The sequence below is a fragment of the Oncorhynchus mykiss genome, chromosome 26 (assembly GCF_057628025.1).
Source record: "Oncorhynchus mykiss isolate SJ-2025 chromosome 26, ASM5762802v1, whole genome shotgun sequence".
NCBI classification, from domain to species: Eukaryota; Metazoa; Chordata; class Actinopteri; order Salmoniformes; family Salmonidae; genus Oncorhynchus; species Oncorhynchus mykiss.
Genome location: NC_143047.1, coordinates 44,895,988 through 44,923,129, shown reverse-complemented (window position 1 = coordinate 44,923,129; position 27,142 = coordinate 44,895,988). Strand labels below are relative to the sequence as shown.

The following is a 27,142-nucleotide window of genomic DNA, read 5'->3' as shown; positions in this document are numbered from 1 at the left end:
GGTATCATATGAACACACAAGGCATGTCAAAATGTGTAGAATTGCAGGAAATTAGCTGTTAAAAATAGAAGAAAAGTCTCTCCACTAACAAGAGGGGTGTGACCAGTTTGGGGGTCACATGGGTCACTTGGTGGGGTTTTTGTTACTACACTGATAAATTACAATATCTATCCTGACCTTTGACATTAGTGTGAGCTGATCTTCTGAAACAGGAGTGGAGTACCCCTACTCTACAGCATCTATTAGAAGGGGGACTGACAGTGACATTAGTGTGAGCTGATCTTCTGAAACAGGAGTAGAGTACACCTACTCTACAGCATCTATTAGAAGGGGGACTGACCGTTGACATTAGTGTGAGCTGATCTTCTGAAACAGGAGTGGAGTACCCCTACTCTACAGCATATATTAGAAGGGGGACTGACAGTGACATTAGTGTGAGCTGATCTTCTGAAACAGGAGTGGAGTACCCTTACTCTACAGCATCTATTAGAAGGGGGACTGACAGTGACATTAGTGTGAGCTGATCTTCTGAAACAGGAGTGGAGTACCCCTACTCTACAGCATATATTAGAAGGGGGACTGACAGTGACATTAGTGTGAGCTGATCTTCTGAAACAGGAGTGGAGTACCCTTACTCTACAGCATCTATTAGAAGGGGGACTGACAGTGACATTAGTGTGAGCTGATCTTCTGAAACAGGAGTGGAGTACCCCTACTCTACAGCATATATTAGAAGGGGGACTGACAGTGACATTAGTGTGAGCTGATCTTCTGAAACAGGAGTGGAGTACCCCTACTCTACAGCATCTATTAGAAGGGGGACTGACAGTGACATTCAAAAAAAATGGGGCACTTCACTTTTTACAATTATTTTATTGAATCCAATCATTTGAAGATACGTCTTAAAAGTCATTGACAAGAGGTCCATTGCCTCAAAACGCAAATTAAAAATGTTATATTGTTCGGTTGCTTTAAAAAACAAACAAGTCCCTGATTTAACACGTACAGCAGATCACTCAGATGGTAAAACTCAAAGAGGTCCGTTCTGATCGTCATCTTTGACTCCCGATCCGGTTCCTCCAACACCACCTCCACGTTTTCTGTTTCACTTCCACAGCAAATAACTCGAGACATTAAATGCTTGTTTAGATCAGTGCATTTGAACTCTACACAAATCTAAATTGCTAGTTTTAAAAGATTTCAGAAAAGCAAAACGGAAACTTGTGCAACTTTTACAAGTAGTGTCTTTCCCCCCACACTTGGATTTTGCCTGTCTAAAAATCATAACATCTCGATCCACTTTTAAATGTACCGCAAAACATCCTAAAAAACATTAACTGCTTCCCAATTCTCCAAATCCATGACAAGTAGTGTGCAGAACAAGTGTACACTTCAGGAAGAGGGTAGATGATGGATAGTGGAGAATGAGGACGTAGCCAATGGTTGTAGTTCTACTTGGACTTAGCGAAGCCCACCCGGTTGTTGTCACGGTCGAACACAGTGTAGTATTGGCCAATGAATACATCTCCCAGGATCCACAGCGGCCCGGCGGGGGCGGGGATGTCCAGGCCCATGAAGCCACTCAGGCAGATGGTCTTACCAGCCTGGCTCTCCTGGAGTGGGGAAAGGAATACAGAGACGCACAGTCAGACGCAGAGCAGAAGGGGGAAGGAATACAGAGACAGTCAGACGCAGAGCAGAAGGAATACAGAGACAGTCAGACGCAGAGCAGAAGAAATACAGAGACAGTCAGACGCAGAGCAGAAGGAATACAGAGACAGTCAGACGCAGAGCAGAAGGAATACAGAGACGCACACAGTCAGACGCAGAGCAGAAGGGGGAAGGAATACAGAGACGCACACAGTCAGACGCAGAGCAGAAGGAATACAGAGACAGTCAGACGCAGAGCAGAAGGGGGAAGGAATACAGAGACGCACACAGTCAGACGCAGAGCAGAAGGGGGAAGGAATACAGAGACGCACACAGTCAGACGCAGAGCAGAAGGAATACAGAGACACACAGTCAGACGCAGAGCAGAAGGAATACAGAGACAGTCAGACGCAGAGCAGAAGGAATACAGAGACGCACACAGTCAGACGCAGAGCAGAAGGAATACAGAGACAGTCAGACGCAGAGCAGAAGGAATACAGAGACAGTCAGACGCAGAGCAGAAGGAATACAGAGACGCACACAGTCAGACGCAGAGCAGAAGGAATACAGAGACAGTCAGACGCAGAGCAGAAGGAATACAGAGACAGTCAGACGCAGAGCAGAAGGAATACAGAGACGCACACAGTCAGACGCAGAGCAGAAGGAATACAGAGACGCACACAGTCAGACGCAGAGCAGAAGGGGGAAGGAATACAGAGACGCACACAGTCCCAGATCGTGTCCAGTAAGCACCAAACAGTTTGAAACAGAGAGGTACTAACTTGTTCATTGCTGAAATGCTAATTTTTATTTTCTGTTGCACAATGTTTTGCTACAGTGTGCACTAATGAACAAGAGCCCGATATGTAAATGACCAAACGACAGAAATACTAACATCGTAGCCAACAGAGGGACGCTGGATATCTGCACCCCCCCTCCCTGCTGGATATCTGCACCCCCCCTCCCTGCTGGATATCTGCACCCCCCCTCCCTGCTGGATATCTGCACCCCCCCTCCCTGCTGGATATCTGCACCCCCCCTCCCTGCTGGATATCTGCACCCCCCCTCCCTGCTGGATATCTGCACCCCCCCCTCCCTGCTGGATATCTGCACCCCCCCCTCCCTGCTGGATATCTGCACCCCCCCCTCCCTGCTGGATATCTGCACCCCCCCCTCCCTGCTGGATATCTGCACCCCCCCCTCCCTGCTGGATATCTGCACCCCCCCCTCCCTGCTGGATATCTGCACCCCCCCCTCCCTGCTGGATATCTGCACCCCCCCCTCCCTGCTGGATATCTGCACCCCCCCCTCCCTGCTGGATATCTGCACCCCCCCCCTCCCTGCTGGATATCTGCACCCCCCCCTCCCTGCTGGATATCTGCACCCCCCCCTCCCTGCTGGATATCTGCACCCCCCCCTCCCTGCTGGATATCTGCACCCCCCCCCTCCCTGCTGGATATCTGCACCCCCCCCTCCCTGCTGGATATCTGCACCCCCCCCTCCCTGCTGGATATCTGCACCCCCCCCTCCCTGCTGGATATCTGCACCCCCCCTCCCTGCTGGATATCTGCTGGATATCTGCACCCCCCCTAAAGACAGACACTCACCTTGAGGACGTACTGCTCTGCAGTCAGACTGTAGGACTGTCCTCCCAGGTTGAATGTGATGACAGGCATGGTGGGAATCTTATCACAGTTCACCATGTACTGAAACACAAGCGGAAACAGTCAGTGAAGGTGCTACTGTATTCAGGAAATAAAGTGGAGTACAGTTCTCTAAGTAATAGGAGACGGGGGACTTCATTTAGCTGTAGTCGGGGACCACAGTGTTGAACTAGAGGAGGAACGTAGCTGTAGTCGGGGACCACAGTGTTGAACTAGAGGAGGAACGTAGCTGTAGTCGGGGACCACAGTGTTGAACTAGAGGAGGAACGTAGCTGTAGTCGGGGACCACAGTGTTGAACTAGAGGAGGAGGAACGTAGCTGTAGTTGGGGACCACAGTGTTGAACTAGAGGAGGAGGAACGTAGCTGTAGTCGGGGACCACAGTGTTGAACTAGAGGAGGAGGAACGTAGCTGTAGTCGGGGACCACAGTGTTGAACTAGAGGAGGAACGTAGCTGTAGTCGGGGACCACAGTGTTGAACTAGAGGAGGAACGTAGCTGTAGTCGGGGACCACAGTGTTGAACTAGAGGAGGAGGAACGTAGCTGTAGTCGGGGACCACAGTGTTGAACTAGAGGAGGAGGAACGTAGCTGTAGTCGGGGACCACAGTGTTGAACTAGAGGAGGAGGAACGTAGCTGTAGTCGGGGACCACAGTGTTGAACTAGAGGAGGAACGTAGCTGTAGTTGGGGACCACAGTGTTGAACTAGAGGAGGAGGAACGTAGCTGTAGTCAGGGACCAGTGTTGAACTAGAGGAGGAGGAACGTAGCTGTAGTCGGGGACCACAGTGTTGAACTAGAGGAGGAGGAACGTAGCTGTAGTCAGGGACCACAGTGTTGAACTAGAGGAGGAGGAACGTAGCTGTAGTCGGGGACCACAGTGTTGAACTAGAGGAGGAACGTAGCTGTAGTTGGGGACCACAGTGTTGAACTAGAGGAGGAGGAACGTAGCTGTAGTCGGGGACCACAGTGTTGAACTAGAGGAGGAGGAACGTAGCTGTAGTCGGGGAACACAGTGTTGAACTAGAGGAGGAGGAACGTAGCTGTAGTCGGGGACCACAGTGTTGAACTAGAGGAGGAGGAACGTAGCTGTAGTCGGGGACCACAGTGTTGAACTAGAGGAGGAGGAACGTAGCTGTAGTCAGGGACCAGTGTTGAACTAGAGGAGGAGGAACGTAGCTGTAGTCGGGGACCACAGTGTTGAACTAGAGGAGGAGGAACGTAGCTGTAGTCAGGGACCACAGTGTTGAACTAGAGGAGGAGGAACGTAGCTGTAGTCGGGGACCACAGTGTTGAACTAGAGGAGGAACGTAGCTGTAGTTGGGGACCACAGTGTTGAACTAGAGGAGGAGGAACGTAGCTGTAGTCGGGGACCACAGTGTTGAACTAGAGGAGGAGGAACGTAGCTGTAGTCGGGGAACACAGTGTTGAACTAGAGGAGGAGGAACGTAGCTGTAGTCGGGGACCACAGTGTTGAACTAGAGGAGGAGGAACGTAGCTGTAGTCGGGGACCACAGTGTTGAACTAGAGGAGGAGGAACGTAGCTGTAGTCGGGGACCAGTGTTGAACTAGAGGAGGAGGAACGTAGCTGTAGTCGGGGACCACAGTGTTGAACTAGAGGAGGAGGAAAGTAGCTGTAGTCGGGGACCACAGTGTTGAACTAGAGGAGGAACGTAGCTGTAGTTGGGGACCACAGTGTTGAACTAGAGGAGGAGGAACGTAGCTGTAGTCGGGGACCACAGTGTTGAACTAGAGGAGGAGGAACGTAGCTGTAGTCGGGGAACACAGTGTTGAACTAGAGGAGGAGGAACGTAGCTGTAGTCGGGGACCACAGTGTTGAACTAGAGGAGGAGGAACGTAGCTGTAGTCTGGGACCACAGTGTTGAACTAGAGGAGGAGGAACGTAGCTGTAGTCGGGGACCACAGTGTTGAACTAGAGGAGGAGGAACGTAGCTGTAGTCAGGGACCAGTGTTGAACTAGAGGAGGAGGAACGTAGCTGTAGTTGGGGAACAGTGTTAAACTAGAGGAGTGGGGTTGATCCTGTGTCTTACCTCTCCCTGGATGAGTGGTGTTGCTCCGATGGCCCTCTGCAGGGCCTTGACCTCGGCCGCGGGGCCGGTGATGAGGGACGTGCCGGTGTCCACGATGGCCTCACAGCCTCCCTTACACAGACTCAGCTGGCTCCCCACACCCATCCTGTACAAAACACACACAGGTTTGAATCCAGCTCTCTTGGTGGAAGGAGGTTACACAAGATCTGTCCTCAGAGCAGTAAATGCCTTTTCACAGGTTTCTCTAAACCAATAACTCACTTAGGTTTACAGTTCCCTCCCGACATAGTGAAAACAGCGTTGATTTCATTCATGCTCGCAGTCCACAAAACTGAATTTTGCAGAATGCAGTTACATCAAGACAATACTTTAAAACAAGACAAAAACAATATAAAACACTCAATTTAAAAGGACATCAATGACAAGACATTTGTTTAAAGTCACATTTGGCCATTAAAATGTGTGATTGCAGTGGCTACGGTAAACACATTTAGATTTATCCTGGCGTTGATGCTGTACAGTTGACTCTGGAGGACTTTGCCAGTCCAGTACCCTCTTCTCTGCGGTAGTAGATCATGTAGAGGAGGGTCCAGTACAGTCTCCTCTCCTCTGTGGTAGTAGATCATGTAGAGGAGGGTCCAGTACAGTCTCCTCTCCTCTGTGGTAGTAGATCATGTAGAGGAGGGTTCAGTACCGTCTCCTCTCCTCTGTGGTAGTAGATCATGTAGAGGAGGGTCCAGTACAGTCTCCTCTCCTCTGTGGTAGTAGATCATGTAGAGGAGGGTCCAGTACAGTCTCCTCTCCTCTGTGGTAGTAGATCATGTAGAGGAGGGTCCAGTACCATCTCCTCTCCTCTGTGGTAGTTGATCATGTAGAGGAGGGTCCAGTACCGTCTCCTCTCCTCTGTGGTAGTAGATCATGTAGAGGAGGGTCCAGTAGTCTCCTCTGTGGTAGTAGATCATGTAGAGGAAGGTTCAGTACCGTCTCCTCTCCTCTGTGGTAGTAGATCATGAAAGAGGAGGGTCCAGTACCGTCTCCTCTCCTCTGTGGTAGTAGATCATGTAGAGGAAGGTTCAGTACCGTCTCCTCTGTGGTAGTAGATCATGTAGAGGAGGGTCCAGTACCGTCTCCTCTTCTCTGTGACAGTAGATCAGGGTGGTCAGGTTGGTGCATCAGTGACCAATCTTACTGCTGCTTGACCTCTGACTGTAGTGGTGGAAGGGTCAGGGGGATGTCTCCGTTTTGTTATCATCTTGATTGTCCTTTTTGGGCACGTTCTACCTGGAACAGGCCGCCCACCCGGGATTAGTGGATCTGGTTCCACCTGGAACAGCCCGCCCACCCGGGATTAGTGGAGCTGGTTCCACCTGGAACAGCCCGCCCACCCGGGATTAGTGGAGCTGGTTCCACCTGGAACAGCCCGTCCACCCGGGATTAGTGGAGCTGGTTCCACCTGGAACAGCCCGTCCACCCGGGATTAGTGGATCTGGTTCCACCTGGAACAGCCCGTCCACCCGGGATTAGTGGAGCTGGTTCCACCTGGAACAGCCCGTCCACCCGGGATTAGTGGAGCTGGTTTGACCTGGAACAGCCCGTCCACCCGGGATTAGTGGAGCTGGTTCCACCTGGAACAGCCCGTCCACCCGGGATTAGTGGAGCTAGTTCCACCTGGAACAGGCCCGTCCACCCAGGAGGTGTACTTCCTGTCCATGCTTCAGCAAAAAATGTTGTTCAGGACCTCAACCTCGTCCGTTTCCACACCATCAAATCGGTATGGAGCCTCCAGGTGATTTTACTCGACCAGCTCTGTGTTGGTGATGACGTCCCACAACACTTCTGGATTCTTCTTTGAGTGCTTGAATGTACATTCTGTCGTCTAGTGGATTCTTAGTCCCTCAGATGAGCCTTTGAACAGAGATCCTTGACTTTTTCAATTGCGTTTGTTATCATCAAGATCAAATCATGGCGTCTCCACAGGTCTTGTTTTTTGTCAACCGATTTTAAACCTGGGTGGGATTTGATGAGGGTCTTGGTAGGTAGATGATTGAAATCCCCACATAAGACAACACCTGCTTCAGGTGACTTCAACTTCAGAGTCGATGGTGTTAATGAGATCATCAATGGCTTCCTGTTGCAGTTTCTTCTCGTTAGCCGCTCCGGGACACACACATCTCTTTAGGTCCGCCCGTCTCCTAACCTGGGGACTATACACACATACGGCCACACTCTTCCTTTCACATTAAGACAGATTTCTGCCTCTATGTTTAGAGATTCATCTGGAATGTTCTCCATGTGTCCATGTTTCTGTTAAACAACCAACTTCTGTCCCGGATGATGTGAGCAAAAGTTCAAACTCATCCACTTTGTTTTGCAGAGATTTAGAATGGCAGGTTAGGATATTTAGCAGACAGTGGGGAGATTTAGCATCTTTATGCTTTCTTAATTGCAGTTAAGGCTCGGTCTCTTGGCACTTCTACATGAGATCGAAACCAACAGTGCAAATCTTTGTTTACTTCGGACAGCCTTGGTTCCTCTTAGAAGGCTTCTTGCTCGCAGAATGTTGTTTTCCGGAAGCTTCTGTTTGACTTGTGGAGCCAGAGGTCGAAGGGTAAGTTTCCTGAGATTCCCAAGGGAATGCGGGTGGGTATTCACAAAATGTTTGTGGCGTTCATTTCACCTGCTCAAAAAAAAGTCCTCAAAAAAAGTTGTAAACTGAATAATTCTGACACAGAACTGACCACAGACATACTAATATAGTGTCCACCAACAACAGATGGTTAATGTAGGAAGGAGATAGTTACTCTAACTCCACCATAACAAACACAAGCAGCTGCAGAAGTGGCAGCACATAAACAACAGGTGAAGGAAGAGCACTCACCCGTCCATGTGGATCTGCCAGTAGGCCTGGCGGCTGACGTCGAGGTACTGGAAGTCTCCACTGTAGTACTTCGGGTCAGTTCCTCCCAGCAGGAGCTCCCCGCCGGGCTCAGAGTCTGGGTTCCTGACACACACAAACAAGACCAAACAGTCCTTTTACTATGTTTATAATAATGTCTTTGCAGAGCAGAGACAAACTCAGACTTGTTGTGCTAGTTTCCTGGATACAGATTTAACCTGGTACTTTGAGGCGTTTTGGTAGGCCGTCATTTTTCTTAACTGACTTGCCTAGTTAAATAAAAAAGGTTAAACGAAAAATAACCAGCTATTTCAATAGACATGGGGCTTTTTAGTTACAGTATAGGCTTATCTTATCCATGTCCAGGAAACCAGGCCTAAATCTCCAACAAGGACTCCGGAGCCAAATATAGGTGAGGCACTCCTCTCCGTCTCACCTGTTGAGGTAGAAGGAGAACACGTTCTGCTCTACTTTCTTCTGGCTCATGATGTTGTCGAACGGCGGAGCGACCCCGTCCACAGAGATACGGGGGTAGGCCATGCCCAGGATGCCGTCAAACTTAGCAGCGATGAAGGCTACGCCAGGCTGCTTGATGGCCTCACCGAACCCCTGGTCCTCTATGGACAGGCCTCCAATCTACCAGAGAGATGAGCAGCACATCCATTATAAACACATCTATAGACCGTCAGGTCTCCAAACTGACACCTAAACACAGAGAGAGATTGTATTTTTTATATTGTCAAATGGAAACGCTGTTTAAAATCATTAAGAACAAAAAACAGCTTTAAAAAAAGGGAATTGTTTTGGAGAATAGTGACAACAGTGACAATGGATTTGATTTGTACAGCACCGTTTCAGAGGCTAGGTCTATTTAAACAAGAGTGTAACCTTGGAACCTACCGTGCATGTGTCTTGGCTGAGGTACCCAGACAGACTGCCAGACCCATACTGGATGGCGAAGGCCGTTCCGTTCTTCACATACGTACTGGACTTGGCACCGTTATACTTGTGGTGAAGCACTGACAGACAGAGAGAAGGGGATGTGTCACTTTAAATCTGTCAAACATGGCCAATATCAATCGTTCTATAGCCTAGAAGGAAGAACACGTTGAAGCATTTTGGAGAGGACATTTTGCTCCTTTGCACCCCATTATTTTTTATTTCTACTTTGCACATTCTTCCACTGCAAATCTACCATTCCAGTGTTTTACTTGCTATATTGTATTTACTTTGCCACCATGGCCTTTTTGCCTTTACCTCCCTTCTCACCTCATTTGCTCACATTGTATATAGACTTGTTTATACTGTATTATTGACTGTATGTTTGTTTTACTCCATGTGTAACTCTGTGTTGTTGTATCTGTCGAACTGCTTTGCTTTATCTAGGCCAGGTCGCAATTGTAAATGAGAACTTGTTCTCAACTTGCCTACCCGGTTAAATAAAGGGGAAATAAACAAATCAAATAATTTAACTAAAATGGAAGAACGGCATTTGGCAGAAAGAACAAACAAAGAATAAAAGAGAGGATTCTTAGAAACAGATTAAACCTAGAATTGGACTAAGAGGCACATACAGCTTGTTAATATTCATGCTGCTTATAAAAACCAGTGTCCTGGAAGTGAGTAGGTCCTTCTAGCTGCAGTCACGTGTGTACGAGCCAACGGCCCATTCCCCAAAAATGCAACCCTAGACCCCTACGGACTTGTGGAGGATCTGAGAGGACGTGACGTGACAACTGTATCGATACATATGGGATTGAGTCAGTGTAGTGTCGACTTACAGCAGGCGATGTCTGTGAAGGAGCAGTGGACGGAAGGGACCCACAAGTTGGAGGAGCCGGTATCAAACACCACAGTGAATGTCTGGACGGGAGTCCCCAGGCCGATCTCACCGTAGTACTGAGCCTGGAACACACACACACACGGCTGCATGAAATAAAAACAACTGTGGTTTCAAGGACCCAATCAAACGGCTCCCGGACTAGAAAGCAGGAAGTAGGATCTTCACATTAAAGTGGACTCCCAAACTGGTGGAGGACAGAGGCCCAGTTTCAGCTGGTTCTTCATATACCTATTCCCTCAGAAGAACAAGCTCCACTATGCTTTGGTCACGTTGTAGGGATACAGTGAAGGCAATCCCTTCCAACAGGTTGAGCTGGCCTGAACACATCTGGCAAGGTCTATCTCAACTTGTCTGTTCATATGCACGTCATGTGATTAGTTCAGTCCGTTCTACATCCAAGACTGATAGAGAAGTTGGCTCTGCCAAGTGTCAGAAACTGTTTGTCTGAAGTAAAACAGGTCAGAGTGATCTCTTCTCCTGGTCACGCTGTTGAACATACAAGTCAGCTAACCTTCTGTTCAAGAGCAAATAATAACTACACAGTTTAATATTTACACAGAGTCAACTTCCCTCTTTCTAGGACTCCAATCTACCATTTTATATCTTCGGTCAATCCAATAGGTCTCAGTGATTTATCTTCTCCTAGTCACGTTCTAACAGTCAGCTAACCTTCTGTTGCAAGCAGAGAATGAACGATTACTCAACATTTTTTTTTCAATACGACGACTCAACTTCCTTTTTTTCTAGGACTCATAGGAAATGAAACTCTACAGTCAATTCAATCCTCTTGAGAGACTGCCTGATCACTTAGTTGTGATTATATTAGCAGTCTTAGTGTGTGCGTACCAAAAAGGCTCTACTCCCTATATAGTGCACTACTTTTGACCAGAGACCTGTGCACTATATTCCCTATATAGTGCACTACTTTTGACCAGAGCCCTATGCACTCTATTCCCTATATAGTGCACTACTTTTGACCAGAGCCTTGTTGGGGAATAGGGGGCCATTTGTGGACACAAACCTTTCTCTTATTAAAGAGCTGACTATTGAAGGCACAACGGGTTCATTCAGTCGCTGTATTGTGGCTGTATTGTGGTTGTATTGTGGTTGTATGGTGACTGTATTGTGGCTGTATTGTGGCTGTATTGTGGCTGTATTGTGGCTGTATTGTGGTTGGTTGATATCTAAGTGGTTTGATGTGAAAGTTTCAATTACTCTGCAAGATGTTATGAAGTGTCTGAAACCATTCCATGTTGAAAACTGTATTCATTCACAGCTCCAACTTTTCAAGCTTCATAGGAGGATTTGCATTACATTGTATATGGTAGATGCGTGTGTGTGTGTGTGTGTGTGTGTAACCTTGTACCTACCGTTGGATTAATCTACATACCGCAACTCACTTTCTGTGAGAGTCTAGGAAACAGTGTAACCCACAACCTTTTCCTGTGTGCGCACATCCCTCAGCTCAGTGGAAGGAACTATCAGAGTCCCGGACAAAACACTCAGAAACCAGAACGATTACTGTACCGTGTAGGCTACTCAGAATCTTTATCTAATGCTGATATCATGAACACAGTCATTGGCCAGTTTATTAGGTACACCCCTCCATTCACAGAAATGGTTCACTCCTACAGACAGTGAGTCAGGTGGCCGTGGCTTGCTATATAAAGCAGGCAGACAGGCATCGAGCCATTCAGTTACTGTTCGATGGAACGTTAGAAATGGGCAGAATGAGAGACCTAAGCGCCAGAGCGTGGTATGAGTCAGTGCCAGGCACGCCGATTCCAGTATCTCAGAAACATCCGGCCTCCTGGGCTTTTTACGCACGACGGTGTCTAGGGCAGGGCTAGCCAACCCTGTTCTTGGAGTGCCACCGGTACTGCAACAAGGCACCACACCTGAACAACTGAGATAATCGAATAGTTCAAAGATTGAATTTAGTCACCACACCTGGTCTTCCAGGTCTGTTAAATCAAAAACAGGAAGTGCCCGCGGCATTCCAGGACCAGGGTTTGCCTAGCCTGGGTCTAAGGTTTCCCCGAGAATGGTGCGACAAACAAACAAACATCCAGACTGCGGCAGTCCTGTGGGGGTGAAATCTGCTCGTTGATGAGAGGTCGAAGAAGAATGACAAATCGTGCAAGTTAACAGGCGTGCCACTGTAACGGATGTGAAACGGCTAGCTAGTTAGCGGTGGTGGCACGCTAATAGCATTTCAATCGGTGACTTCACTCGCTCTGAGAACCTTGAAGTAGTGGTTTCCCCTTTGCTCTGCAAGGGCCGCGGCTTTTGTGGAGCGATGGGTAACGATGCTTCGTGGGTGTCAGTTGTTGATGTGTGCAGAGGGGTCCCTGGTTTGAGTCCGGGTAGGGGCGAGGGGACGGACTAAAGTCATACTGTTACACCACAAACAGACAAATAGCGGAGCAGTACAACAGTGGTGTGCAGAACGGCATCTCGGAACGCACCACTCGTCAGCCTTCGTCACAAATGGGCCATTGCAGCAGACGACCACACCGGATTCCACTCCCATCAGCTAAAAACAAGAAGCAGCAGCTCCAGAGGGGAACGCATTAACCAACACTGGACAACTGAGGAGAGGAAAAGCGTCACTTGATGGCAGAGTCAGGATTTGGCGTAAGCAGCAGCAGTCCATGGCCCCGTCTCGCCTGGTGTCAACAGTACAGGCTGGTGGCGTTGGTATAATGGTCTGGCCCCATCTCGCCTGGTGTCAACAGTACAGGCTGGTAGCGTTGGTATAATGGTCTGGCCCCGTCTCGCCTGGTGTCAACAGTACAGGCTGGTGGCGTTGGTATAATGGTCTCGCCTGGTGTCAACAGTACAGGCTGGTGGCGTTGGTATAATGGTCCTGTCGCCTGGTGTCAACAGTACAGGCTGGTGGCGTTGGTATAATGGTCTGGCCCCGCCTCGCCTGGTGTCAACAGTACAGGCTGGTGGCGTTGGTATAATGGTCTGGCCTGGTGTCAACAGTACAGGCTGGTGGCGTTGGTATAATGGTCTGGCCACGTCTGGCCTGGTGTCAACAGTACAGGCTGGTGGCGTTGGTATAATGGTCTGGCCTGGTGTCAACAGTACAGGCTGGTGGCATTGGTATAATGGTCTAGCCTGGTGTCAACAGTACAGGCTGGTGGCGTTGGTATAATGGTCTTGCCTGGTGTCAACAGTACAGGCTGGTGGCGTTGGTATAATGGTCTGGCCCCGTCTGGCCTGGTGTCAACAGTACAGGCTGGTGGCGTTGGTATAATGGTCTGGCCTGGTGTCAACAGTACAGGCTGGTGGCGTTGGTATAATGGTCTGGCCTGGTGTCAACAGTACAGGCTGGTGGCGTTGGTATAATGGTCTGGCCCCGTCTGGCCTGGTGTCAACAGTACAGGCTGGTGGCGTTGGCATAATGGTCTGGCCTGGTGTCAACAGTACAGGCTGGTGGCGTTGGTATAATGGTCTGGTCCCGTCGCCTGGTGTCAACAGTACAGGCTGGTGGCGTTGGTATAATGGTCTTGCCTGGTGTCAACAGTACAGGCTGGTGGCGTTGGTATAATGGTCTGGCCCCGTCTGGCCTGGTGTCAACAGTACAGGCTGGTGGCGTTGGTATAATGGTCTGGCCTGGTGTCAACAGTACAGGCTGGTGGCGTTGGTATAATGGTCTGGCCTGGTGTCAACAGTACAGGCTGGTGGCGTTGGTATAATGGTCTGGCCCCGTCTGGCCTGGTGTCAACAGTACAGGCTGGTGGCGTTGGCATAATGGTCTGGCCTGGTGTCAACAGTACAGGCTGGTGGCGTTGGTATAATGGTCTGGTCCCGTCGCCTGGTGTCAACAGTACAGGCTGTGGGCGTTGGTAAAATGGTCCCGTCGCCTGGTGTCAACAGTACAGGCTGGTGGCGTTGGTATAATGGCCTGGCCCCGTCTCGCCTGGTGTCAACAGTACAGGCTGGTGGCGTTGGTATAATGGTCTGGCCTGGTGTCAACAGTACAGGCTGGTGGCGTTGGTATAATGGTCTGGCCTGGTGTCAACAGTACAGGCTGGTGGCGTTGGTATAATGGTCCCGTCGCCTGGTGTCAACAGTGCAGGCTGGTGGCGTTGGTATAATGGTCTGGCCCCGTCTCCTGGTGTCAACAGTACAGGCTGGTGGCGTAATGGGGTGGGGAATGTTTTCATGGCACACGTTAGGTCCCTTGATACCAATTGAGCTACATGCTATGCCCCAAAGAATTCGAGTTGTTCTGGGTGCAAGGTGTGGGGGGGGGGGTCTGACCCAGTACTAGATGGTGACCTAAAAAAAAAACTAGAGTACAAGGCCCTATTTTTTTCTGGTGTTCAGATTAAACTACATAAACACAAAGCCTAGTGGATTTGCCGAGGATAAACCGTACATTATGTCTACAAATTGTCAGCTGATCAGGCTCAGGGAGCTTAGAAGATCAGGCCTTCCTTGTTCTCAGTGACCAGTCATATGACCAACTATTCCTAGTTCCTGTTCGGTCAAACAGAGAAAAGACCCAACACTGATGGGAAGCCGAGTTACTCGTCATATGACCAACGTTCTTGTTCCGTCACACATAAACTAACAAATCTGATTACCCAACTTTAAAATGGGACATGTGAAATCAGAAGGGATCGTCCATCTTCCCTTCAGGACAGAGAGGGGGGATTGGGCTTTGCCTTGAAACGCTACCAATTCAGCTAGCTAGGAGGACTAGAAGGAAAGGTCGGACTGGCGACAACAGATTCTTTGTTGGATTTTTTCCTGGCCTGCCTGCCTGCTTGCTTGCTTGGCTTTTAGCTTGTGCTACAGTGCATTAGGGAAGTCAAGGGTGACCCCTCCATTGGCACAGGTCACCTACGTTCCAAATGGCACCCTACTTCCTATTAAAGTGCACTACTTTTGACCGGGGCCCATAGCACGTCTCTGATCAAATGTAGCGCACTACGTAGGGACTAGGGTGCCATCTGGGACGCATCCCAAGGGGTAACTACTCCACTCCCAGGTCTCTGGTTAGTAGCGACTAGAGGATCTTCTTACATCCATAAAGTTCTTCAGGGTTTCTGGAGTGGGTCCATTACTGGAGGAGGGGAAGCCCAGGTTGTTGTACTTAGTGTGTTCCTGCCCGGCCAACAGCTCTTCTGCCGCCCTGCCCGAGTCAGTCAGGGTACGCCTGATGGAACGGAACTTCCTCAACGGAATTCTGTGGGAGAGAGAGAAGAAGGAGGAGAGGACAGGGGAAGAGAGAGATACAGGGGGAGGGAAAGAGAGGGAGACATAGCAAGAGAGAATTTATTAGAGAACTCCTTTGAAAATGGTTAGCCAGCCCTGAACAGTTGGTAGGTCAAGCAGAATCTCAGCAGGTCTACTGGTCAGCCCTTTCTAGGATCTACTCAACCTAGTTCCTGCTGGGAAATAACTTCTGAATAGTTACAGGTCTCCTAATCTCAGACAGACACAGTGAAGAACACTGGTGCCAACATCCTTTGCAAGCTAGAACAAGTGCTGCATGTGGCAACCTAGCTATGTGTAATATCTGTTTTACAAGGACACTGCCGAATGGGAAACATGAACAATAACAATTCATGAGGAATACACTAATCAAAGATAACATGACAAGAATACATAGGAAGTAAACAAGTTCCATTGATGAAGCAGATGACTATTATCAGACAGGTTAAGGCCAGTTTATTACTTGGTCTAACGACATGTCTGTAGACATTATAATGCGACAAGTGTCACTGGTCTGAACGACACTTAAAAAAAAGTTATCGGCAACTGTCGCAACGTCCGTTGTCGTGGTTACCGGACAGCCACAGCAACCAGACCAAATCTTACTGTGACAAATTGATGCAGGAGTTATAAAATCCTCCGATTGAATGACATATTTTTATTTCATCCCACCATTCTCTGTAAGTTCACCACTACCTTGTAAATAATGTTGTGGGTTTAGTTTCCTGTAATAATGAATAAAAAAGGTAGCTCAAGTTAAGACGTCGGCTATACTAACGGTCATTGACCTTATTTGAACTAGCTAGCTAACGGTAATTAACTAGCTAGCAACGAACCAAAACATCGTTTAGAAAATAGCTTTTAGTTACCTGGCTTGCTAGGTTTCCATTAATTCACTTTTAAACGGATGGGTTTATTTTAGTTGAAATAGAGAAAGTCTACAATTTGGAGCACCGGGCTGCTGTGCTGATTTAATGCGACAAGTTTGATGTCGGACGACAATATCATGTTTATGATCTCGCTACAACAGTTGTGTTACTACATGACACAGGTCAGACGGTCTGTAAACCAGCCTTAAATCGCGTTTGGGATATTGACCTTAGCTGATTTCTATTTGACATTGTCACAACACGTTTGCCTGGGCGAGAAACTTAACCCTAGCTAAAAACAACAAACACCTTGCTCTAGTGCGACTTGATAAAATGTAATTAACGTCACTTTGTAGCCCAAGGTCGTCTTCACTATTCATTCAGCAAAGTAAATATTCACAAACCTAGCTAAACCTATCTATTTTGTAATACTAGCTAGCTATTTAACTGAGGACGTAACTGGTGGCTCAACTGTTTAAAGATCATTGCTTTTCTAGCTGACAAGCTAGCTCGGCTAATATAACTTGACTTTACTTACCGGACGAGTGCATCAGATGCCAAAGCAAGTGCCGCAAAAAGACACAGGTACAAAACCTTCATTTTACAGCTGCAGAATAACTTTAGCTACACCCTGATCCGCCAGCACAATGACTGGACAATTTGACTTGAGATAACAACAACAGAATTTTATCACCTGACTGTGTCGACGTCGAGTCAAAATCATGTGATGATGGGTGCGTTCCAGGAGTTAAGGCGGCTGCGCATGCGCATTGCCAATTGGTGCGTTCCAGAAACACACATTTGGCACAGACCTGCGCTGAATAGCATAGATTTACAATGTCTGCAAAAGCGTTTACGGTCTTCAAATGTTTATTTCTTGAACACACCCAATCCGTGCTGGCATGCTGTCAGGGATGCGTGTGTCTATCAAATTGTGGGTAACCTGTCTAGGGACTACAGTTTTAAATTAGCCAGCTGGCTAAAACCAGCACTTTTACTGAAATGTTGATTAATGTGCACCAGTGGAGGCTGCTGAGGGGAGGACGTCTCATAATAACGTCTGGAACTGAGCGAATGTAATTCCACTGATTCAGCTCCAGCCATTACCGCCAACCTCCTGTCATGTGCTCTGTCCCTGCAAATATAAACTCAATAAAGTAAAGTGTAAAACCAAGACACAATGTATCATTGATGCAGACCAGAATTTGACATAAATATATTTGATATTTGACACTGTTTGCAGACAATAAAATGGTCTTGATGGCTTTGTACTGCATAGGCTGCAAGTCATGTATATTGCGGGACAGGATAGGAAATATCAGGATAGGATATATCAGGGTAGGAAAGGATATATCATGATAGGATATATAAGGATAGGAGAGGATATATCAGGGTAGGAAAGGATAGGATATATCAGGATAGGATAGAATATATATATCAGGATAGGCTATATCAGGATAGAGTAGATATATCAGGATAGGATAGGATATATCAGGATAGGAACCACATTGTTGATCTGTGTTTTCCCTGGGCCTCTAATGTGAAATGGTATAAAAACTCACCCCTTACACCTGCTCAGATGAGAGCTTTTCTTTTAGTTCCTGATGTGCTGCATTGTGCTGTAGGGACCTCATTTATTTGTGAGAGCAACTACTTTGTGTTTAGGATGTGGTTGAGAGTTTTCTGAGAATATATGTTTCTTCATTCCTCCTCAGCCCTGCCTATGTGAAGGCACTGTTGTGCTGCAGGAAGTGATATAACCTCAGTAAATGTAGAACAAACAACATGTTGTGTACAGTACCCATTACAAACAATCTTAATCATTTAAAAAATGTTGATTTTAAAACATATATACAGTCTGCATGCTGACTGTTTCTCAATACAGTGGGGCAAAAAAGTATTTAGTCAGCCACCAATTGTGCAAGTTCTCCCACTTAAAAAGACGAGAGAGGCCTGTAGTTTTCATCATAGGTACACTTCAACTCTGACAGACAAAACGAGAACAAAAAATCCAGAAAATCACATTGTAGGATTTTTAATGAATTTATTTGCAAATTATGGTGGAAAATAAGTATTTGGTCACCTCCAGACAAGCAAGATTTCTGGCTCTCACAGACCTGTAACTTCTTCTTTAAGAGGCTCCTCTGTCCTCCACTCGTTACCTATATTAATGGCACCTGTTTGAACTTGTTATCAGTATAAAAGACACCTGTCCACAACCTCAAACAGTCACACTCCAAACTCCACTATGGCCAAGACCAAAGAGCTGTCAAAGGACACCAGAAACAAAATTGTAGACCTGCACCAGGCTGGGAAGACTGAATCTGCAATAGGTAAGCAGCTTGGTTTGAAGAAATCAACTGTGGGAGCAATTATTAGGAAATGGAAGACATACAAGACCACTGATAATCTCCCTCGATCTGGGGCTCCACGCAAGACCCCCTGGGGTCAAAATGATCACAAGAATGGTGAGCAAAAATCCTAGAACCACACGGGGGGACCTAGTGAATGACCTGCAGAGAGCTGGGACCAAAGTAACAAAGCCTACCATCAGTAACACACTACGCCGCCAGGGACTCAAATCCTGCAGTGCCAGACGTGTCCCCCTGCTTAAGCCAGGACATGTCCAGGCCCGTCTGAATTTGCTAGAGAGCATTTGGATGATCCAGAAGAAGATTGGGAGAATGTCATATGGTCAGATGAAACCAGAATATAACTTTTTGGTAAAAACTCAACTCGTCGTGTTTGCAGGACAAAGAATGCTGAGTTGCATCAAAAGAATACCATACCTACTGTGAAGCATGAGGGTGGAAACATCATGCTTTGGGGCTATTTTTCTGCAAAGGGACCAGGACGACTGATCCGTGTAAAGGAAAGAATGAATGGGGCCATGTATCGTGAGATTTTGAGTGAAAACCTCCTTCCATCAGCAAGGGCATTGAATATGAAACGTGGCTGGGTCTTTCAGCATGACAATGATCCCAAACACACCGCCCGGGCAACGAAGGAGTGGCTTCGTAAGAAGCATTTCAAGGTCCTGGAATGGCCTAGCCAGTCTCCAGATCTCAACCCCATAGAAAATCTTTGGAGGGAGTTGAAAGTCCGTGTTGCCCAGCAACAGCCCCAAAACATCACTGCTCTAGAGGAGATCTGCATGGAGGAATGGGCCAAAATACCAGCAACAGTGTGTGAAAACCTTGTGAAGACTTACAGAAAACATTTGACCTCTGTCATTGCCAACAAAGGGTATATAACAAAGTATCGAGATAAACTTTTGTTATTGACCAAATATTTATCTTCCACCATAATTTGCAAATAAATTCATTAAAAAATCCCACAATGTGATTTTCAGGATTTTTTTCCCCCTCATTTTGTCTGTCATAGTTGAGGTGTACCTATGATGAGAATTACAGGCCTCTCTCATCTTTTTAAGTGGGAGAACTTGCACAATTGGTGGCTGACTAAATGCTTTTTTGCCCCACTGTACATGAACCTAGAACCTGTGGTTTGAATATATGTTACATAATCAATAGCTAAATCATGTGGGGACATTATGTCTTGTAACCTATTAGCCTCAATGACTCAACAAATGTGACTCACTTCTCTAAAAAAGCCTTTATTTCACTCTGACTTTGCAAATATTTAGAGAAGAAAGCAAGTATGCCTTTTGAGCAATGAAGTCTGTGTACTGATGGTTACTCGTGACAGACGGCTGAGATTTGGTCATGGGTGACGAGATTATATGCTGACCAATGAAGTTCCAATATGCTAACCAATGAAGTCCCTATATACTGACCAATGAAGTCTATAGTGTGTTAGACTTGTGATACTGCTGATTTTTTATTTTACCTTTATTTAACTAGGCAAGTCAGTTAAGAACAAATTCTTATTTTCAATGACGGCCTAGGAACAGTGGGTTAACTGCCTGTTCAGGGGCAGAACGACAGATTTGTACCTTGTCAGCTCGGGGGTTTGAACTTGTAACCTTCCGGTTACTAGTCCAACGCTCTAACCACTGCCGCCCCCTGATTCATTGATGTGAATGTGGAACATGGGTTAACTGTTGCTGTACGTAGGTAGACATGTTCCTGCTCTCCTATCTATTATAGGATGTTGTTTATTATTCAGAGAGAAAATTAAAAGACCCTTGACAGTTGGATGGGATGCTTGATTGAGCTCCATTGCTCTTTCGCCCCGGCCAAGACACTTCTAAAAAGAATGGGTATGTTTTTAAAGAAATATGGTGGACATGCCACCAGGCTGACCAGAGGACAATGTGGAGCTATTGAGTAGGCTAGTTTTAACCAATCATTTCAGATTACATCAAGTGCTGAGAGATTGTTACTGGACAAGAGGATCAAACCATTGATCAAGGTGCTGTTCTCTCTTCTGCCAGCAGGAAGAACTATAAAGCACCTGTCTTCTGCCAGCAGTCAGAACTATAGAGCACCTGTCTTCTGCCAGCAGTCAGCACTATAGAGCACCTGTCTTCTGCCAGCAGTCAGCACTATAAAGCACCTGTCTTCTGGCACCAGTCAGCACTATAGAGCACCTGTCTCCTGCCAGCAGTCAGCAATATAGAGCACCTGTCTTCTACCAGCAGTCAGCATTATAGAGTACCTGTCTTCTGCCAGCAGTCAGCATTATAGAGCACCTGTCTTCTGCCAGCAGTCAGCACTATAGAGCACCTGTCTTCTGCCAGCAGTCAGCACTATAGAGCACCTGTCTTCTGCCAGCAGTCAGCACTATAGAGCACCTGTCTTCTACCAGCAGTCAGAACTATAGAGCACCTGTCTTCTACCAGCAGTCAGAACTATAGAGCACCTGTCTTCTACCAGCAGTCAGAACTATAGAGCACCTGTCTTCTGCCAGCAGTCAGAACTATAGAGCACCTGTCTTCTGCCAGCAGTCAGCACTATAGAGCACCTGTCTTCTGCCAGCAGGAAGAACTATAAAGCACCTGTCTTCTGCCAGCAGTCAGCACTATAGAGCACCTGTCTTCTGCCAGCAGTCAGCACTATAGAGTACCTGTCTTCTGCCAGCAGTCAGCACTATAAAGCACCTGTCTTCTGCTAGCAGTCAGAACTATAGAGCACCTGTCTTCTGCCAGCAGTCAGAACTATAGAGCACCTGTCTTCTACCAGCAGTCAGAACTATAGAGCACCTGTCTTCTGCCAGCAGTCAGCACTATAAAGCACCTGTCTTCTGCCAGCAGTCAGAACTATAGAGCACCTGTCTTCTGCCAGCAGTCAGAACTATAGAGCACCTGTCTTCTACCAGCAGTCAGAACTATAGAGCACCTGTCTTCTGCCAGCAGTCAGCACTATAGAGCACCTGTCTTCTGCCAGCAGTCAGCACTATAGAGCACCTGTCTTCTGCCAGCAGTCAGCACTATAAAGCACCTGTCTTCTGGCACCAGTCAGCACTATAGAGCACCTGTCTCCTGCCAGCAGTCAGCAATATAGAGCACCTGTCTTCTACCAGCAGTCAGCATTATAGAGTACCTGTCTTCTGCCAGCAGTCAGCATTATAGAGCACCTGTCTTCTGCCAGCAGTCAGCACTATAGAGCACCTGTCTTCTGCCAGCAGTCAGCACTATAGAGCACCTGTCTTCTGCCAGCAGTCAGCACTATAGAGCACCTGTCTTCTACCAGCAGTCAGAACTATAGAGCACCTGTCTTCTACCAGCAGTCAGAACTATAGAGCACCTGTCTTCTACCAGCAGTCAGAACTATAGAGCACCTGTCTTCTGCCAGCAGTCAGAACTATAGAGCACCTGTCTTCTGCCAGCAGTCAGCACTATAGAGCACCTGTCTTCTGCCAGCAGGAAGAACTATAAAGCACCTGTCTTCTGCCAGCAGTCAGCACTATAGAGCACCTGTCTTCTGCCAGCAGTCAGCACTATAGAGTACCTGTCTTCTGCCAGCAGTCAGCACTATAAAGCACCTGTCTTCTGCTAGCAGTCAGAACTATAGAGCACCTGTCTTCTGCCAGCAGTCAGAACTATAGAGCACCTGTCTTCTACCAGCAGTCAGAACTATAGAGCACCTGTCTTCTGCCAGCAGTCAGCACTATAAAGCACCTGTCTTCTGCCAGCAGTCAGAACTATAGAGCACCTGTCTTCTGCCAGCAGTCAGAACTATAGAGCACCTGTCTTCTACCAGCAGTCAGAACTATAGAGCACCTGTCTTCTGCCAGCAGTCAGCACTATAGAGCACCTGTCTTCTGCCAGCAGTCAGCACTATAAAGCACCTGTCTTCTGCCAGCAGTCAGCACTATAAAGCACCTGTCTTCTGCCAGCAGTCAGCACTATAGAGCACCTGTCTTCTGCCAGCAGTCAGCACTATAAAGCACCTGTCTTCTGCCAGCAGTCAGCACTATAAAGCACCTGTCTTCTGCCAGCAGTCAGCACTATAGAGCACCTGTCTTCTGCCAGCAGTCAGAACTATAGAGCACCTGTCTTCTACCAGCAGTCAGAACTATAGAGCACCTGTCTTCTGCCAGCAGTCAGCACTATAGAGCACCTGTCTTCTGCCAGCAGTCAGAACTATAGAGCACCTGTCTTCTGCCAGCAGTCAGAACTATAGAGCACCTGTCTTCTGCCAGCAGTCAGCACTATAGAGCACCTGTCTTCTACCAGCAGTCAGAACTATAGAGCACCTGTCTTCTACCAGCAGTCAGAACTATAGAGCACCTGTCTTCTGCCAGCAGTCAGAACTATAGAGCACCTGTCTTCTGCCAGCAGTCAGAACTATAGAGCACCTGTCTTCTGCCAGCAGTCAAAACTATAGAGCACCTGTCTTCTGCCAGCAGTCAGAACTATAGAGCACCTGTCTTCTGCCAGCAGTCAGCACTATAGAGCACCTGTCTTCTGCCAGCAGTCAGAACTATAGAGCACCTGTCTTCTGCCAGCAGTCAGAACTATAGAGCACCTGTCTTCTGCCAGCAGTCAGAACTATAGAGCACCTGTCTTCTGCCAGCAGTCAGAACTATAGAGCACCTGTCTTCTGCCAGCAGTCAGAACTATAGAGCACCTGTCTTCTGCCAGCAGTCAGAACTATAGAGCACCTGTCTTCTGCCAGCAGTCAGAACTATAGTGCACCTGTCTTCCGCCAGCAGTCAGAACTATAGAGCACCTGTCTTCAAATAAATATTCCTTAAAAACACATTAAAAAACCACACACTGCTCTTTCTCAACCTGGAATACAGCTGTAAAATAAGGCCTGTATCTATAAAGTAAAGTGTTGCCCGAGACACATGGACAATCTATCACAGTCCAATGGTCCAAAATAAATTGTATCCAAAATGTTGATGGACATCTCTCCACGGGGGATCTGTGCAGGGCTCAGTGCTGCTGTTGAAGATACTGTCAGTAATTAAAGAAAGAAGTCCAAGATTAAAAAACAAAAACAACATTTTAAGTGAGAATAGGCATTGGTCTGAAGCCGAAAAAGAAAGGAAATTCACATGAGGACAACAATGCCTGTTCCACCCATGCTCTACCAAGTCATGGAAAATGTATGGAGTAAAAAGTACATTATTTTCTTTAGGAATGTAGTGAAGTAAAAGTAAACGTTGTCAAAAATATAAATAATAATGTACAGGTACCCCCCCAAAAAATGACTTAAGTAGTACTTGAAAGTATTTTGAACGTCAGTACTTTACACCACTTCTCATTACCACACGTGCTTAATTACCTCACTTTTGTTTTGAGCCGACTTCGCCACCAGACCGAGAGGAAACCAGGCTCACTTCCGGTGGCAGCCCAGTTCCGAATCGAACGCGATACATTTTTAGCCAGGGCAAAACATGCCGACACGGTGCCCGGGCCAGATGAATCTAACCCCCTTAATGATTCTGGTGTTGTTTTACCCGGGGGTGCACCGTGTGCAGCATCTACCACCCCTGAACACTGAACAGTAACTTGACACTGTGTTAATCAGTCAGCACAAATGTGGATCGTGATAATGACATGGCAGGAGCTGGATTGTATTCTACATGTTTGAAACAGTGATGCTGTTAACTAGCTATGTTTTTGTTGTTGTAAGAAAGTATGATATATTGTGGTGCATGAACTGACCATACACGTTAGTTAATGTTACCTAGCTAGTTAACGTTAACTGGCTATCATAGCAGCCAAGGATGTTCGCTATCTTATTTGTGCATGTTTGTTTGTGCTCCAATTACATGCATGTGTCTACATCAACAGTTTACACATGATGACTTCAGCCTAATATGAAATTGGCCAAATATAGCTAGCTTTCCTTGTTTGTTGGTTAGCTACCTAGCCAACGTTAGCTCTCAAGTGACTGGTAAAATATTAACTAGTTAGCTTGCTACCTAATTAATTAAAACAAATGTACATGTATTGTCTAGCTACCTTTATTTGCCTGTTTGATAGCTAGCTAGCTAGCTTTCAGCTGACTGGTATTAGCTAGCTACTGAGGCTAACCACTGGACTTTGTACAAGCAAGCTAACATTAGCTAGTTAGCTAACAGGCTAATCAATACATCTGCTTGCATTTATGGATTAACCTCAGCTTAACCACCATAGAGCTAGTTGGGGGGGGGGTTTGCGAATTTTAATCGAAATTGGTGTCATATTGGCTTAGGTATATTGTAGGGAGGTTTGAATTTAACACTGAGCTTCAACTAATGCCTGTAATAGACGCAACGATAATGTAGGCCTAATATTTTAGCCATCATGTTGATTTCCTCGTGGTTTTAGTACTCTGTGTTTAACAGCCTGACATGACTTAGTACCGGTTTCCACCTTCATCATCGTCCTAAAATCATCTCTTACAGGAACATGCAGAAAAAATATATACTTTAGACTTTCTAAAAAGTGATTTGTATTCCTTAGCTATGAATCAAATGATGAAGATATGACTCTTCCTAACAGTGTGCATTACAGTATTCCTTAGCTATGAATCAAATGATGAAGATATGACTCTTCCTAACAGTGTGTATTACAGTATTCCTTAGCTATGAATCAAATGATGAAGACAGAAAGATGACTCTTCCTAACAGTGTTTATTACAGTATTCCTTAGCTATGAATCAAATGATAAAGACAGATGACTCTTCCTAACAGTGTGTATGACTGTATTCCTTAGCTATGAATCAAATGATAAAGACAGATGACTCTTCCTAACAGTGTGTATTACAGTATTCCTTAGCTATGAATCAAATGATGAAGACAGAAAGATGACTCTTCCTAACAGTGTTTATTACAGTATTACGGTAGAACAGAGTTGGTTGTACAGTACCTGCTAACTATTCTACATTTTCTACAACAGTATAGAGTAAAATGTCCATTATTTTAATTACTATAGGTTTAATGAACATTTAGTTTAAAATGCAGTGTGAATAGATATAGTCAAACAGAGAACACACCTTGGGAAAGAGGTTTTTCTGGTTAAATAGTGTTTAAATGCAAATTATTGCTCTAGTAAATATTGATCTTTCATACGTTCTTACTTCAGATATCACCAAAGGTATAAAAGCATTGCTCCTCTAGGAGTCAGTCATGTGGAGCAGAGGAAGTTCCTTCTCTCCTCACAGCCCCTGGTTCCCCAAAGCTCTCCCTCTCTGGCCAGGGTCCCACAATACAGGTGTTGCGCAGGGCAGTGGGGCAGCCTCCCCCCGGTCCAGGCCTGGTACTCAAGGGGGTCCCCGTTCACCCACAGCCACTCGCTGGCCAGGAAGCGCAGTCCCGTCCACACATGGTCCGTCTGGGCCCCCTTTGAATTAATCATTCTCTGGACGAGGAGCTGCTCATTCTCAGACAGCAGGCTGGTGAGGTCAGTGTAGTGCTTCCTGCAGTGCTCCAGAGCCTCCTCCCACGTCTTGTTCTCCTTCACCAGGACCACATTCAGATCAAAGCACAAGAATAAATATTTTTCAGTGCATTGCTTATCATTCATCTCAAGGTTCTTCACATCGACACAGTTCTGGATGCCATTGAGATTGTTTGGCTGGCCTTTCTCCCAAAACCTAAATGATGAGTTCCACCCCCCAGACCACTTCCACTCTGTTGGGTGAGAGGGATCTCTGTACAGACCAATCCAAACATAATCCGTTGTTGATATGTTATTGAACTCATCTACTTCGTCTTGGTTGCTGATGAAGGCCAGGTCAATGTACTTCTCTCTGCAGTACTGCTGAGCCTTTTCCCAGGTCTTTCCTCCTTCATTCACAAAGTGGAACTGTTTGTTCAGACAGCAGGAGACCACTGCACACAGAGCAGTGATGAGGAGCCCAGTGAAGCTGCTCTTCCTCTGCATGATGTCCCAGTACCCAGTCAGTGTGGAGTGGAGCTGCTCTTCCTCTGCATGATGTCCCAGTACTCAGTCAGTGTGGAGTGGAGCTGCTCTTCCTCTGCATTTATCCCTAATGTTGATGGAAATCTCTCCACAGTGGATCTGTGCAGGGCTCAGTGCTGCTGTGTTGATGTTGAAGATACTGTCAGTACATAAACGTAATCGTTTTAATTTCCCTAATGGTATTTGAAGCTTTAAATGAAGTTTGGGCTTTCGTAGCCCTATAACATCTGGGTCAAGGTCATTTGCATAATGTGACCTTGGGAAGAAAGAAAAACAATGCTTTCCATGTCTTTACAGGAAATATGTAAATGTAGGATTTTGCCTGAAGTGTGATTTGCCTGCCATCTCTGAACAAACAGAGGTCCACAGAGAGAAATGTCCACTGTAGTGACAGGATAACCCATATGACAGGATAACACCTCTGAAACCACTGTAGTGACAGGATAACACCTCTGATACCACTGTAGTGACAGGATAACACCTCTGACAGGATAACACCTCTGAAACCACTGTAGTGACAGGATAACACATCTGAGACCAAAGTTAGGCCCCTGGCCAGAGCTGTGTCATAACAAGTGCTGCTTTTACACAGAGATTGTTCTTTCATTATTT

The 27,142-nt window shown here is 46.8% G+C and overlaps 2 protein-coding genes across 3 annotated transcripts; both read right to left on the bottom strand.

The window, feature by feature from the left end:
• Positions 1-853: 853 nt before the first annotated feature.
• On the bottom strand, positions 854-16,847 carry LOC100136761 (cathepsin D). Of its 2 annotated transcripts, NM_001124711.1 has the most exon segments (9): positions 854-1,613; positions 3,258-3,356; positions 5,364-5,508; positions 8,242-8,364; positions 8,696-8,895; positions 9,160-9,278; positions 10,041-10,164; positions 15,146-15,308; positions 16,745-16,847. In NM_001124711.1, coding segments are annotated over 9 exon segments (1,197 nt in total). In that variant the 5' UTR covers positions 16,807-16,847; the 3' UTR covers positions 854-1,451.
• Positions 16,848-25,413: 8,566 nt separating this feature from the next.
• LOC149971488 (macrophage mannose receptor 1-like) lies at positions 25,414-26,942 on the bottom strand. Its single transcript, XM_090223239.1, has one exon. The coding sequence runs from the start codon at positions 26,489-26,491 to the stop codon at positions 25,733-25,735; it is 759 nt and encodes a 252-aa protein (XP_090079365.1). The 5' UTR covers positions 26,492-26,942; the 3' UTR covers positions 25,414-25,732.
• Between the last annotated feature and the right edge of the window lie 200 nt (positions 26,943-27,142).

Coding starts and splice junctions, on each gene's coding strand:
- LOC100136761 (XM_090221602.1), bottom strand. CDS start 10,191: ATGCAGCCGTGTGTGTGTGTGTTCCAGGCTCAGTACTACGGTGAGATC. Junction 8,365..8,695: donor TTCTCCTTCTACCTCAACAG/GTGAGACGGAGA, acceptor TGTGTGTGTCAG/GAACCCAGACTCTGAGCCCG. Junction 3,357..5,363: donor CACCACTCATCCAGGGAGAG/GTAAGACACAGG, acceptor CTTGTGTTTCAG/TACATGGTGAACTGTGATAA.
- LOC149971488 (XM_090223239.1), bottom strand. CDS start 26,491: ATGCAGAGGAAGAGCAGCTTCACTGGGCTCCTCATCACTGCTCTGTGT.